The 15,093-nt window shown below is 58.9% G+C and overlaps 3 protein-coding genes across 4 annotated transcripts; 2 read left to right on the top strand and 1 right to left on the bottom strand.

Moving 5' to 3' along the window:
- Positions 1 to 316: 316 nt before the first annotated feature.
- DBF2 (serine/threonine-protein kinase dbf2) lies at positions 317 to 3,461 on the top strand. The gene is made up of 3 exons (XM_047991799.1): positions 317 to 1,314; positions 1,369 to 2,407; positions 2,460 to 3,461. Exons 1-3 carry the CDS (start codon positions 714 to 716, stop codon positions 2,821 to 2,823), a joined length of 2,004 nt encoding a protein of 667 aa, XP_047847812.1. The 5' UTR covers positions 317 to 713; the 3' UTR covers positions 2,824 to 3,461.
- Positions 3,290 to 7,896, bottom strand: GAT1 (Sodium- and chloride-dependent GABA transporter 1). 2 transcript variants are annotated; one of them, XM_047991797.1, is made up of 3 exons: positions 6,810 to 7,896; positions 6,337 to 6,679; positions 3,294 to 6,115 (listed from the first exon to the last, which is right to left on the bottom strand). In XM_047991797.1, the coding sequence occupies exons 1-3, from the start codon at positions 7,256 to 7,258 to the stop codon at positions 4,082 to 4,084; spliced, it is 2,826 nt and encodes a 941-aa protein (XP_047847810.1). In that variant the 5' UTR covers positions 7,259 to 7,896; the 3' UTR covers positions 3,294 to 4,081. The 2 variants fall into 2 exon arrangements, with proteins under 2 accessions (XP_047847811.1, XP_047847810.1); XM_047991798.1 differs by having other exon boundaries at positions 3,290 to 6,679.
- Positions 7,897 to 12,859: 4,963 nt separating this feature from the next.
- Positions 12,860 to 14,944, top strand: JDV02_010084 (uncharacterized protein). The gene is made up of 2 exons (XM_047991796.1): positions 12,860 to 13,171; positions 13,235 to 14,944. The coding sequence occupies exons 1-2, from the start codon at positions 12,910 to 12,912 to the stop codon at positions 14,725 to 14,727; spliced, it is 1,755 nt and encodes a 584-aa protein (XP_047847809.1). The 5' UTR covers positions 12,860 to 12,909; the 3' UTR covers positions 14,728 to 14,944.
- The last annotated feature ends 149 nt before the right edge of the window (positions 14,945 to 15,093 follow it).

Raw genomic sequence — 15,093 nt, 5'->3', positions numbered from 1 at the left:
AGTGCACAAGAAATGGGAAACAACATGGCCAAGCAGTCCGAGTCCGAGCTGGGGCGGCGGCGCGGGGATGCTCTTGACCAAGGCCATTCCAATCCGAGAAAGTGGCGGTGGAATCATTAGCTTCGCAACCGAGCACAGCGTTCCAGCTTGTCGGACGGCCCATCATTGTCAGGCTTCGGTTGGTATCCGCCACGAGAGCCCAGGCCCTGGTCCCGGCACCCCTCCCCTCTCAAGGCCCGTCTACGAGGAACGTGATGCAAGGGCGTTACAGCTGCGCCAGGGGGGGGGGGGGGGGCCCTTGCGGCCATGCCTGCCCGATTGTTGCCCCTGCAACGATGTTGACCCAGGTTCACCCCACCCAATGACATGCTCGTACGGCGCCAAAATCGCAGACGGCCCTGCCGACCTGCGCAGCTGCCCGTTCAAAGCCCAACCTGCTGCATCGACTCGACACTTTGCAAAACCAGGCATCTTTCCCGCCCTCCGCAACAATTTATCCTCACCGCGCGCGCTATATCAGTCTCTTTTTTTGGGAAGCGGCAAGCTGTCGACGTCGAAGAGCGTGGTCGAGAGCTCACTCGCAGGGCGTCCGCGCGTCACGCAACCCCTCCTCCCGCCAGGGCCCTTGCAGCGCGACGTAACACCTTCGTCCTCGCCAAGGCAGCTGGTGCCTGTCCCGTGTCGCCAACGCCTCAGCAAACGCATTCGGAGCGATGGCGAGCTTCATGGCTAACTTCTTCCCGGGAGGCAAGGATAAATCGTCCAGCGAAGCCTCCGGCCGCCCCAGCACTCCCGTCAAAAAGGGCAACAACAACAACAACGCGTTTCTCAACCCGCCCAACACTCCCCATGGCAGCCCTAGCAAAAAGACAATTCCGCCCGGCGCTCACGATCTCCCAAGTGCCTTTGACAGCGCCATGACTCTCAACCCACCTGGCATCGAAGCTCCCCTGCGATTGAGTCGCCCCCAGACTGCGGCGGCGCCGCTGTCGCCTGGCAAGACCAACACACAACCTCTGGACGAGTCCAGCATCAATGTTGACGAGAGCGTCATCCACAAGACGCCTGTATCGGGCAGCCCGCTGAAGAAGCAGGGCCAGGAAAACACACCTCCTACGTCGCGACTGGCGGGGACCGACTCTCCGCATCAGCACAACCATGCTGCTGTCTCTCGCCAGCAGCTCTATGAGCCTCGAGACCGCCCTGTGACTCCAGCCGCGAAGAAGTTCAACACCTCCCGAGGCTTGACCGCCGAGGAGAGGGAGATCCTCAACAAACCAAACGTCAAACGACTTGTTAACGTGACCCAGTTGTGTATGTGCCCAAAACGAACCTACCGCTCAGATCATTGCTAACCGTCAATCCTAGACTTTCTAGATTACTATTTCGATCTCCTTACATATGTCGGTGCTAGACAAAATCGACTTGCTGCGTTCAAGTCCGAATATCCTCCCCCGCCCCAGACGGACGAACACACGCATAACCAGATGTGGACAAAGTATGCAGGGCGGGAGCGAGCCAACCTCCGCAAGCGGCGCGTCCGACTCCGACATGGCGACTTCCAGATCTTGACTCAGGTTGGTCAAGGTGGTTACGGCCAAGTGTTCCTTGCCCAGAAGAAGGACACGAGGGAGGTCTGTGCGTTGAAAGTCATGAGCAAGAAGCTGCTCTTCAAGCTCGATGAAGTCCGCCATGTCCTCACTGAGCGAGACATCCTCACGACGGCGCAGAGCGAGTGGCTGGTCCGTCTCCTGTACTCCTTCCAGGACGACAAGAGTATCTATCTTGCCATGGAGTATGTTCCGGGCGGCGATTTCCGCACCCTGCTTAACAACACGGGTGTCCTGTCCAACCGACATGCCCGGTTCTATATTGCCGAGATGTTTTGTGCCGTCGATGCGCTGCACCAGCTTGGCTACATCCACCGAGATCTGAAACCCGAGAACTTCCTTGTGGATTCGACCGGCCACGTCAAGCTCACAGACTTTGGTCTTGCCGCAGGAGTGTTGGCACCGTCGAGAATCGAATCGATGCGCGTCAAGCTTGAGCAAGCGTCAGAAACTTCAGTACCCTTTGGAAAACCCATCGAGCAACGAACCGTCGCTGAGCGTCGAGAGAGCTACCGTAACATGCGCGACAACGATGTCAACTACGCCAAGTCGATCGTTGGGTCGCCAGATTACATGGCGCCCGAAGTCCTTAGAGGGGAAGAATACGACTTCACCGTAGACTACTGGAGCTTGGGTTGCATGCTTTTCGAGGCGCTTACGGGCTTTCCACCCTTTGCTGGTGCCACTCCGGATGAGACGTGGCGAAACCTGAAGCACTGGAGGGAAGTGCTGAAGCGGCCCGTCTGGGAAGACCCTAACTACTTCTTGAGCAACCGCACCTGGAATTTCATCACCACGTAAGTCTTTGGCCTTTCACTTCGATCAACACGCGCTGACAAGTCTCGATAGGTGCATCAACTCCCGCACCCGGCGATTCTGCAACATACAGGATATCTACAGCCATCAGTACTTTGCAGAAGTCGACTGGAGCACTCTGCGCCAGACTCGGGCACCTTTCGTCCCTGAGCTGGACTCAGAGACGGATGCTGGCTACTTTGACGACTTCAGCAACGAGGCCGACATGGCCAAGTACAAGGAAGTCCACGACAAGCAAGCAGCGCTTGAGTCGATGGCTGATCGTGACGATGAGATGAGCAAGAGCCTCTTCGTCGGGTTCACGTTCAGACACCGCAAACCCGCCGGTGAGGATGGTGGCAGCCCGCGCAAGAGGATCCAGACAACGGATCCAGATACTTTTGGAACGATGCTCTAGACGAAGAGGACCAATTTCAGTCAGCTTCTTAGGCAAGAGCTTGGTTTGCTCGGCCGTGAGTACCCGGTCGTTTCGTTACGGCTCTTCCTGTCCTTTTTCTTGTCTCAGAAGAGGGCTTTCGCGATGCATGCTGGCAGTCATTGCTTATCGTAATGTGCATGGCACGTTCCCTTCTTTCCTGCTTCTTTTGCCTCTCTTCTTTTCTCTTTTCTCGTATTCTACTCTTTCCTCTGCGCTGTATACATGGCCGGGCAGTGTCCGCGCGCGTGGCGCTATCATGGAGGGAGTCGCTGCTGCCTCCGCGGTGTCGGCCGGCAAATCTCGACAAATGGGCAGGCGGGGAGTTTCTAGACTGAATGGATGGATGGATGGATGGACGGGCTTTGGGTCAGGCGGGCATTGTTGTCCTCTCGGTATCTTATGTTCATTACGCGAGGGAGTCTGGTGGGGTGGAAGAATACATGTATCATGTTCATGAACCGCGTGTTTCTTGCTTGTGCGTATCTGTGGATATGTATATATGTGTGCACAGCATATCCCGAATCGTAGCTCGAGGACCAGAACAGAACAGGCAGACCACACAACCCTAGCCAACCGCTTCGTTGCTAGAGGCATCACCCAGCAAAAAGATACGGGTCGAACTCGGCAAGTTGTTCCAGAGATCCGAATCAAGAAACCCCAAGACGCAAGCTAGCCAAGCCAAGGCAAACCGAAGCAGCAGGAAAACGCCTCTTCTCAACACCTCCTCCGTCGCCGTAGAGCAAGGGCAAAACAAGCAAAAATCAAGCCAGCCAAAACCTCATTGAAAAGCTCTTCCTTATTCCGATCCCATCGCTGTCTGTCATCCGTCGTCCGTCGAATCTCTATAATATAAATTGTACGTGCGCCGCCCGCTCATCACCCCTTCCGTCATCAATCGCCCTTCATCAGTCAATAACCCCGAGATCAAGAACAAGACACCCATCGTCGTGAGACCCCGCTGCTGATACAGTGGGAGCGCGCTTTCCCAGGAGCGGTACGAAAGTGAATGTACCAAAACACGCACCAACCAGGCAGCCGCGGAGTAAAGCACCTGTACGTGGTAAAGAGAGAGAGAGAGAGAGCAGATCTCCAAGCCCAGTGAGGAGAAAAACACAAGCACGAAAAAAGTGAGCCCAACGCCTTATTTCGGTTTCGCTTCGCAAGTCAAAAAGCACGCAGTCGAGAGCCTCTCCCAATGTAGAGTAGCTCATGCTAGGCCTTCGTAACGCCAGGAGTCTTAGAGACTCATCGTGAGCCACTCCCATTCCTGGGCCCCGGTAGGGTTCCCAGCGTTGGGCGGCTGCGATCCCATAGGCATCATGCCGCCAGGGGCTATCGGCGCGCGAGGGCTCATGCCGTATGAGCCGGACATCATCGTGCTCGAGATGGAGCCCATGGCAGAGGAGTGACCCAGGGAACGGGCTACATCATTCGGGCTCGCCACCTCGCCTGGGGCGTCGAGGTCCATGCCGCTAGAAGCCTCGGAGCCTACGCTCTTGCTATGCCGACGCTGGCGTTTCGACGACGTCGCGGCGGATCGAGATGCCGAAGAGGCGCCCGGCCCGGGAGTTGCCTTGGGGGGAGCGGCCGCGATCGGAACAGCACCCTTCACCCCAGTAGTACCTACAGAGGAACCGATGTTCCCGAAGTGGCTCGTGGGCGTGCTGCCCGCTGTGTTGTGCCCGGAGGCTACGCCGCCACTGCCAGGACTGTCAATGTCCTTTGCAGCCACGGACCGATTGGCTGGGGGCGAAGCAGTGCTGTGGTGGCTGGTAGTTTTGGCAGCGGCAGCAGTAGTTGACATGGAAAGAGTTGAACTCTTGCGAGAGGCTGCCGCCGAGCTATTCGCATTCGCATTTTTCCTGGATCTTGAGCCTGATCCGATGGAGCTGTTACCCCCCGAACCCCGGTTTCTCTTTTTGATAACGTCCGTCTTCAAGCTGAGGGGTCGCACCACGCCGTGCAACTTCAGGAACAAACCGCAGGCGTTGCAAAGAGGCTGGCCCTCGGGGTTGCGACGCCACAGCGGGGTAGTTTGGGTGAAGCAGTTGGTACACGTAGTAGGCCCGTTTCCATCGTTCTGGGGGCCGGCGGCCTGGAGGTTAGTCGAAGAACCGCGCTTAGAGCCGGGTGGTGAAGACGGCCGACTTGGTGCGGCGGAGGAGAACCCGGACATGGTGCCGGGAACGTCGCCGCCGGGGGACGTAGGCAATGACTGTGCGATCTGCTCGAAGCCGCTGTGTTTTGTGGCCAGGTGCGAGGGAGTGGATGCGTTGCGAGGGATCCTCTGCTGGGGCACGTCGTTTCCGTGCCTGAAAGACTGTGACTGGGAGCGCGCCAGGCCACTGCCCTCCCAGTCTCCGCTACTCTCGACGTAATCGGTGGTGGTACCACCGATGACGACTTGCTTGCGAGGAGGCCCACCGGGGAAGCGAGCGGCCTGTGTGCTGAATTGCCCAGGGAGGGAGGCGTCCCAACCAAGTGAGCCGCCGCTCTCGTCAACAGTCGGGGAGAAGTCGCTGTGCATGGCTGTGCTGCGGTCGCCGAAATTGTTGGAATCCTCGTCGTCGGACTCTCCGCCAAAAGAAAACATGTTGTCGTGCCGCATTGGAACGTTGGGGGACGCACCCTGACTGTCCGGCTGGAAAACCTGCGTCGGGTCAATGTGGCCGAAGGAGCTGGGGGCCGTGCTGAATGCCGACACCGGTTCGGATCCGGCTCCAGTGGCCGCGAACATGTTGTGACCGCCATTTGCGCCGCTGTACATGAACTGCTGTTGGGCTGGACCCAAGGTCTGGGGGGGAGGCTGACGAAACCCTTGCGATCGCTGCTGTCGCACGTCTGAAGAGCCGAAATAGAAGCCATCGTTGTCCGACATTGGTATCGGGGTTGAGACAGTCGACTGATACGCCGAGCCCGAGGGAGAGTAAAGCTCGGTGGTATTGAGCGATGAGGACTGAACAGAGGAATTGTTGTACATGGCCGAGAACGGGCCATTGGGTATCATCGGAGAAGACGAAGGAGAAAAGGAAGAGAAATTCTGCTGAAAATGGGCGGCAGAGGTCATGATGGGGTCGTCCATGAACGTGTCGAGGTTCAACGGCACAGCGCCGTTGGCTCCAGGCATTTGCTGATGCATGGTGGTCGCGCCGCTATTGTCCAACGAGTAACCGTGAAGGTCTGCATCCGCATCGAGGTTGGGAGCGCCGCCAGCTGCGCTGCTGTTGACGGCAGAGACATGAGGAGAGAAATTGGCGGGGCGTTTCCGGTTCTGCAAAAGCTCAGCATGTGATACGTCACCGAGTGCGCCGGGGCCGATGGTGTCATTTTGGATGCCGTGACAAAAGCCGTTGCGGAGACTCGCGTATAGTATATAGAGGGGAGATAGCAGCAACCGAATGGAGGGGTGGTATTGAACAGTGCAGGCACAAAAAAAAAGCCGCTCCGGGGGCATGCACTGGCAGCCGCTGGCCGACAAGGATTCGGACTCACCCGACGCTCGTCAATGCTCGTTTTACGATGATGGCGAGTCACATAGTTGAACTCATCGTTCCGCGACCGCTGGTGATGAGGAACCGACTGCGGGACGAACTGCCCCGTCGAATCCCTGCGGGACTTGATGGGAATCGCCGAGGCACCAGACGCCTGGTCGTCAGCCAACTTAAAGCCGGGGGCCGGCGGTGGTGACATAAAGCCTGTGGATGCGGCGGCTCTATCCGAGAAGATGAAGTCGTCGACATTCATAGGCTCTGCGCCGTTGAAGTTGTTCTCTGACGTCTTTCGCAGCTGCTGGGCAATGCCACTCGGGGCATTCTGTGTCGCCTGTCGGAGAACACTGTTGGGGTTGAGGCAAAATACCGCGGTCAGCGAGGCGATCGCCACAGGCAGGGCGGGGGGACCAAGGCGCGGAATGGCGGGCTATCATCATCATCGCCCACCATCGCTGGAAAGCGTCGTGGGCATACCTGTTCTGCTGCTGCTGCTGCTTCTTCATTTGTTCCTCCTCCTCGAGCTGCTTCTTCTTGCGCATGCTGAGTGCCATCATGCGCCAGGTCAGGTTCTCCATTCGCTGCTGGTTAGGAAGCTGCTGCTTGGTCGACTTGAAGAACTTCCAGACCTGCGTGGCCAGCGGGTCGTCGTCCTGCATCTCGTCGACGCTCTGAGGCGAGTCGCTCTGGAGCGTCGGAAACAAAGGGGTCCCCAGCAGGTTGTCGTTGGCGGAGGCGTAGGTGCGCTGGATGAGGTCGCGCTTGCTCTGGTCGACTGCGCCGGGACGGGAACTCTGGTCGTTGGCGGCAGCGGCGGCGCGGCGATCCGGCCGGCGGGGGAAGCGGAAGTCGTGCTCTGTCGTGGTAGGATCCATGGCGACGATAGGCCGTGAGGTGGCCGTGGGCGTCGCGGTGCTGGCGTGCATTGTCGAACGCAGAAAGCGCTGGCTGCGTGGGCAGTTGGGTTGTTCTGTTCGCGAGCGAGAAATGTCCGGCCAGGAATGGGGAGGGGAGGGGGAGGGTTGGAGCAAATGAATGACTGATGACGGACAGAGTCGGGAGAGCGCTACCTGCACTACTACTACTAGCACTCACCTCAGCGTGTTTCGCTACCTTAGGTGTGCGCGCCGAGAGCGCCTGTGCTGGGAGGACGGGCGGCCGGGGGCGACCCCACACGGGCGGGCATGCGCTGCCCAGGTGGTGAGCGTGAGTTGCGCCGCCATCGGTCGCTCAGTGGCCCTGGACCTCCGCGAGCGTACCTACTAAGAGGCGCGGCGCCCGTGCTGGTGCCCAGGGCGGGCTATAGCAGGCCATGGGGGGTCGCGGCATAGGAGCGACTCGCCGAAAATCCGGCCGGCCGGCGGGGCCAGCACACATGCAGCATGGAGAACAGAAGGAGAATGGATCCTGGACGGGTTGATTCCCCCGGCCAGCGTCGACGGACCTGCTGGAGGCGGGTGCGTGCTGCGCTGGGGGGCAGGAGCGAGCTGGAGCCTCCCGTCCATTGCGCGGAAGCCTCCATCCCATCTAGTCAGTCCACCTTATGCGACTGCGGGAGCTTATTAGCAGGCCCGCGAGAACCTGCCCTTTTTCTCGTCCACTGCGTCCGCGGCTGCGTCTGCGTCGCCACGGATATATAGTCTGCGGCCCCGGATGCCCTCTTTGGGAACAGCTCCCGGTCGGTCCTGCGGGGGATCACATCACAACGCCTGCTTCGTACAAACCTACGTGCTACGTACACATACAAAGAGGCGGGTCGGTCGGGCAAGTGGCATCGACACCAGCAGCGCTCCGTCTCCCTCCCGTCCTGTAGAGTTTGCGAGCGCCGTCTCCACGATGCCCTCGGAATGCGGCCAAACCGCCAGGAGCATGTTCGAGTCCGTGAAGTGAAGCCCCATCCCCAAGTACACACATGGACTGTGGTTCTTGAGGGCGGAAGAGCAGGTGCGCGAGGAGGGTCATCACTGTTTAGCTCCGTGGACACCAATAGGACCGGCCGCCAACGGCTGATGCAACAAGTTCACGCCGCCAGCTGAACACCCTTGCGCTTCCCCCCACCCCGGGCGACGGACCGCCTCGCTCAACCCAAGGCCATGGCCGTTCCCGCAGCACGGTACTGATCGCTGCGTGGACCTTCTGCGAAGCGGTGCACGCAGACGTCGATCTCCTGCGAACGCACAGTCTTGGGAGCCGTCCCGCCCGATGCGGATTTTGCCAGCCTGAGATGAGAAGGCGGCGCATGTCGAGCCTTGGGACGACGGTTCCCGCAGCGGCAGCGGCAGCAGCAGCAGCAGCATTGACATGTGCTTTCGGCGGCGGGGGCGCATCGCATCTCACTGGCCTGGGGCGAGGCTCACGGAAACAAGATGAGGACCTGGGCGCACCCTGGTCATCCTTGCCGGGGCCACACGCTTAGTTGCCGTGGCGTCCCACCATGACCTGCGCCTTGAACCCTTCTTCACAACCCTCTTTTTTTTTTTTTGCCTGTGACGAAATGGGCGACTGGCACCGCCGTCGGTGCGATGCTGGGCGTTGTTGGCGGAGTGCTGGGGCCCCGGTCCGGCGCATGGCCCAAGCCCGACACGGGCCAAACTCTCTTCCTTGCACGACTGGAGCTGGTGCCGGGCGCCCGAGTCTGGGCGGCCAGCGACACGGACAAGGACGTGCAAATAAATGGGGGTTTATTATATGGGGACCCTTCGGCCCCCGCCCCCTCTCCGCCGTCCATGCGTTTTGACTCGGCGGCGACGATGGAGCGGAAAGCGACTCGACGGGACTCGACTCGACTCGACTCGACTCGTGCGTGCGAGTGTGAGTGTGTGTGGCTGTGGGTCGCAGCACACTCACCGGGAAAAAAGTCCCGAGGGACCTCGTCTGGTTCCTCGCAGCTCCATCATGTCTGCCTCGGGCGGCGAGACCACCACTCGACCTCGCACCGCACCGCACCGCACCGCACCGCACCGCACGGCGCCGGGGACAGCCACTCGTGCCCATTCGCACGCACACAGGACGGTGTCGGCAGCACCAAACCTTGGCCGATGCTGCCTCGGTGAGGCTGCGCGGCAAGCCTCCGACGCACGGCACACCCACCCCCCTTTGGGCCATGGTGCAGCCGAGCGATCGCACCATCTCTGCTGTCCAAGCGCGCGGGCGCGCGTACAGTATGTGTGTGTGCGAATGTCCCTCCGCAAGTCGTAGGACGAAGCAACGATGTGTTGCCGTGCCGCCGTGAGTCGCGGGACAGCCAGCGATCTCGACGACGAGGCCGAGAAACCGCGGGGCGTCACCACTGGTCTACGCGGAACCGGAACCGGAGCCGGTTCGTTCTCGTGCCCGGCTCTTTGAACAGTGCCTAGCTGGGCAGCACATCCAGGACCCGCTGGGCAACAAGTGTGTAATTTTAAGGAACTACTAATGTTCTTATGGACTGAGGAATGGAGGTCAACAGCCGTCTACATCATCGGCTCCTGCGCCCACGAGTGTCTGGCAGTTGAGCTGTGACCAAACTACCTGCGCACCTGGCCAGACCAGCCCACCCCCGTCCGGTCGCCAATTGCCCGGGGAGTCGGATTGCTGAGCCGTTCGTTGTAAAGGCACCAGAGGCGACGGACTCGCGGCTAGTACTAGCATCGACGACGATGGAGTCGTGGGCCGCCGGCATCTTATCGTGCCTTAGTGTTAGCCCGCTCGTTCCCAACCTTTACTGGCTTGCCGGGCCCAAATTACTGGACCGCTTCTTCCTTTGCCTGTGGCCATCATGGGCATGGCTGCCACGCGAGCGGGACCTGGTGTCTGGTGTGGAAACTCCCGTCGCGATGTCGGCCCGGCGGTGGTGGAGCAGGCTGGTGCGCGACGGCCCTGCAGATGCCTCACCAGGCGGCGGATGAATTGCGATCCTGGCCACGGCACCAGCAGCGGTAGAAGGCAAATGAGGGCATTTCTCTGCTCTTTGTAGTACCTCCCTAGGTATGACAGGACCAGCAACAGGTCTCTCTCTGGCTTCAGCCAGCCAACCAGCCAGCCCCAGCGGCTCACGCGAGTTGCCTGGCTGCTGACAGCTAGGTACGTCTACTTCGTAGGTGTTGAATTGCGTCTCCGCCTGCGCGATGAGCGGTTGCCTGCCATTGACGGATGGGTCAATGGCTGGATCAATGGACTGTCGAGCGAGAATGCGTGGATCGGCATTGGCCCACCATGTATGACATGCGGGCGGCGGCAACGTAGCCACCTCATCAGCGAACCACCAACAGACGATGCGCGGAGTCCCGGTTCGTGGGCGAGCATCTCAGGGTCCAGCGGGCTCCACGAGCCGCCCATCGGTGCCATGATGAGCGGCGGTGACGGCGAATGCACCTGTGATCAGGAACAGACAGGCAGCAGCCGTTCCAGGCACTTGAGAAGGCTTGCCGCAGCGGCTCTTGCAGTGCACAAGACCATTCTCCTGGATTCGCCTGACCATCAGCCACACAGGATGCCCGTCAGCCTCCGGGGCTCGAGTCGACGGGCGGTGAGATCCATGCCAGCCATCTGCATGGAGGAGTGTCCTCGGCCGACTGTGCTCCGTTCGGCGCCCGGCGTGGCAGGGGCGACTGCCAAAGAAAGCGGAGAGGGGATATAAAAACCCGCATGCACAGACAGGGCAAGCGCGACCGACGCAGTTTGGACGAAGTACCTCGTACCCGTTCATGCTTCGCTGCTTCCTTGGACTCGTTTGTCCCCCCGCTGGCCATTAAGATCGCCAGTAGTAGTATAGGTATTCACAGTGGGCAAGGGAAGACACTCTTTCTCGGCCCCAAAACTGCCAGTCTGTTGTGCATGAGATGATGGCCCCTGTCCTGGCGCTCGTCCCCCCACTTGGCTGGCAACGCCACCGGTTGACAATGGATAAAACGTAAAGAGGGTCGCTCGTCTTACACACACGAGCCAACTTATCAGCGCCCTATCAGCCCGCAGGCGGGCGGGATGCGCCATGCGCGTCATGCGACACCACGGGCAACGAGGGCAACGCACGTCCTCACGCACACACTCCCACCTGCGAACTGCACAGTTACGGAGTCATTAGTCACCCCGGCCCAGCCCTGTCAAAGACGTCGTCACCCGGCGGAACGATTCTCGAAGAGTGGGTGAGGACTGGGCCCAGTGCTACAACGTGCACGCGGGTTTGAAGCCCGTGCCCGTACCCAAGGCTCGGACCACGGCTTCTTTGGGGTAAAGGAGCAGCAGTCGATGACGACGGCCGCGACCCGGGCCCGTTGTCGCCCCCAGCCTCATGCAGGTACCATGCTCATGTACGAAGCACATACGTACTATTCCCACTAATGCTCACTGCACGGAGCTTCGTCAGTCGTGGCGAGGAGAGTGGAGGCACCTGTTCGCAGGACGGACCTGGGGAAAGGAAACACACATACATGCATGTGACATCACTGCAGAACGCCAGGGGCGTTTCAGTGCCACGTAAAATTCGTCAATATGTTCGTAATATGTTTGCTCATAAACGGCATTTGCCGTTGTTTGGGGCTTGGTCTCTCTCTACCTATAAGGCTGATGATACTTAATTTGGACGACCTCGACTTGCCTCGCACTCACTTCTAGAATAGCTCTCGACAGGGCATCTAGGCAGCAAGCCTACGATCCCTTGGCCTTGCACGAAGAGCACACCTTGTCCGGGTGGTACCGCTTGTAGACGACATCGCCATTCAAGCACTGGCCGCGTCGTGGAGGCCTTGCCTTGGCCGCGTCTTTGCACATGGGGTGAACAGTTTCCCTGACAGTCCACGTGCCCTTGCATTTCGGACATTTCGCCCTGAAAGTGTCTGTCTGACACATACTCACGGAAGGCTGACTGGTGAAAGGATGACTTTTGTGGCGTAGCGCAACTTGAAGCTTGAGAAGTGCGACGATGAAGGGGGTGCTTTGATCCTTGGGCCAAGTGTTTCTAGTTGTAAGAGTTTCGGTGCCGTAGACTCGAGGCAAGCATTTTAAATAGATGGGAACATGCGGCAGTGCTGCGGTCTCAAATTCAGACAGAAGGGTACTCAACGGGTGGTGATTCAGTGTGGCGGCGCCGTCCGGCCGCTTTCATGTTGTCCAAGTGCATCGATCCGTGTGATTGCGTGGCATCTTCGCTCCTTTTCAGGGGCATTTGATGTCACTATTTGACCGAGACATGCTGAATGGGTTACGTACGAGACGATGCTGTCGGAACTTTGAAACTTGATGGCTCGGATTCACCTCCATGAAGTATACCTGGCGCTAGTCGAATGGCGCGACTCACACAGACATTGACAACGCAATAGATCCGCATCCTGCCAAAACCCAACTCGCAGATGGCGTAGAGCAATGATTCATGTAGCCAAAGGACAAACAGCACAAATGTCAACCTCTGGTACTTACTGTCTGGTGGTTTTCGGCGCTGCACGTCGAGGTCGAGGGCGACTAAAGTAGTGGATGAAGGTGGCCACGTGACTCTGACTTCATGGATCTCTCCGTCACAATACTCCCTCTAACCAGCTCCGCTAAGAGGCAATTATACCAACTCGTTCCTTATATTGTCATCGCAATCGTCAGCCATGTAGCCATGTTACAACAGTCAGGGAGCGACTGGCCCGCGCTGGCTTACCATGAGCCGTCCATCACCACGATACTAATACAGTCTTCGTTTGTCTTGGCGTCCAATATCCTCAACCACATCGTCAACTCGCTTCTCTACTGCGGGCTTATCGGACAAATCCTTATCGGCGTCGCCTATGGCACTCCTGGAGGAGAGATACTCTCTCGCGACGTCGAGGCCACCATCGTACAGTTGGGGTACCTCGGCCTCATTCTGCTTGTCTTTGAAGGTAGACGACCCCATGTCCTCTGCAACGCAATGCCATGAAGCCAAATTGACGTCGCGACTATAGGCGGCCTTGCAACGCACTTTCGCTCATTGAAAGCCAACATATTCCTCTCGATTGGAGTCGCGGTGACCGGCATTGGCGTGCCGATTGCCCTGTCCTTCGTGCTAGGTACTTTGGTAGGGGCGTCTAAGCTAGAGTGCTTTGCTGCCGGCGCTGCGCTGTGTTCCACGAGCCTCGGGACAACCTTCACTGTCCTCCGATCGAGTGGATTGAGCCAATCCCGACTCGGCGTGGTGCTGGCGAGCGCCGCAATGCTGGACGATGTCGTCGGCTTGGTTATGGTTCAGGTGGTCGCTAGTCTCGGCGCATCTGATGCGTCCATCTCCGCGACGACGGTGTTGCGGCCGGTGCTTGTGTCTCTTGGCTTCACAGCCGTGACACCTCTAGTATGCTTCGCGCTCGTCAAGCCTGCAACGCTGGCCTTGAACAGCCACCGGCAGAGCTCTCCGGGCAGCCGACTCGACAAAGTCCTCCGCACGCGACGTGCTGCTCTTGGCTTCCACACGGCACTGCTTCTGGCCCTCGTCGCCGCGTCTAGCTATGCGGGCACGTCGAATTTGTTTGCGGCGTATATTGCTGGCGCAGCAATCAGCTGGTGGGATGCCGAAGTGCCTCACGCTGGGAGCGTTGCAGGGACGCAACAAGTCCCAGCCACGGACCCAGGGCCACGCCTTGTCGAATCAGACCCCGCTGATAACTACTCCGGACGCGAAGTCTATGCGCACTACTACGAGCCCGTGGTCCAGAGGCTGCTGCAGCCATTCTTCTTTGGATCGATCGGCTTCTCCATACCAATCGCCCGCATGTTCTCCGGCAATGCGCTCTGGAAGGGCATCGTGTATGCCATCCTCATGTGCATTGCCAAGCTGACCTGTGGTCTGTGGCTAGTGCGGTTCCCCGGAGTCGTTCCCGGCATCAAGGCATGCATCAAACAGCTCAAGCTGGAGCACCGGAAGGCGTCCCCAGCCCAAGATGCAGCAACGGAGCTTCAGCAACGGCACCCAGGAGACATACCCGAAACACAGAACCAGGCGACGGAGCCGCAGGATGCCGCTGGGAGCAGCAGTACGACCGGCGAGGGGGAAGCTAGTCACGACGCCTCTGCAGGTGATGACTGTTCAATAGGCGAGGTGCGCCACTCGGAAGGCACGACGTCTGGTGAAACACAACCGAGAGATCGCAATACGTCTCCGCATCCCTTGAAGCCGTTGTCGTTGTATCCTGCAGCCATCATGGGCTGTGCCATGGTTGCGCGTGGAGAAATTGGCTTTCTCATCTCCTCTGTCGCACAAAGCCACGGCGTGTTTGGGCGTTCCGGCTCAGACGGCGGCTCAGAAATCTTCCTTGCCGTCACCTGGGCCATCGTTCTTTGCACAATTCTAGGCCCGTTGTGCACCGGCCTCCTCGTTCGAAGAGTCAAGAGTTTGGAATCGGGGCGGAATGGTGGTCAAGCAGGGGGACAAAGCAAAGACGTATTGGGAGCTTGGGGTCCTTGAGAAAATAATGTCTCAACAGCGGCAACCTTAGGCGCAATGAAAGAAAAGCCTGAGCATTGTCTTGGCCGAGCCCAACTTGGAAGCGCTTGGCAGACTCTCCATGATGCATCGATGCGCTGTGTCACATCCACGTCAAGCGTCGCCTCTGGACTTGGGGAAATACCGGAAGGCATTTCAGAAGCCCGTAGCCTAGTACGAATGTACGAAAGCAACTGTCGATTCCGAGTTTTAAAGACTGACACGTATCTGTCCAAGTGTTTGACGAGAGCCTGCGCTTTTGGCGGATTGAGGAACTACAAGCTGCTGAGTCATCAGGACCCACTATGATAGCAGAGCAGTGGGTGTAGCTCCGTGGAAGGCACGAGC

This window comes from Purpureocillium takamizusanense, chromosome 11, assembly GCF_022605165.1.
Source record: "Purpureocillium takamizusanense chromosome 11, complete sequence".
In the NCBI taxonomy this organism is placed as follows: domain Eukaryota; kingdom Fungi; phylum Ascomycota; class Sordariomycetes; order Hypocreales; family Ophiocordycipitaceae; genus Purpureocillium; species Purpureocillium takamizusanense.
Note: the sequence above shows the minus strand (reverse complement) of the source record. Positions and strands in the feature narration are given on the sequence as shown.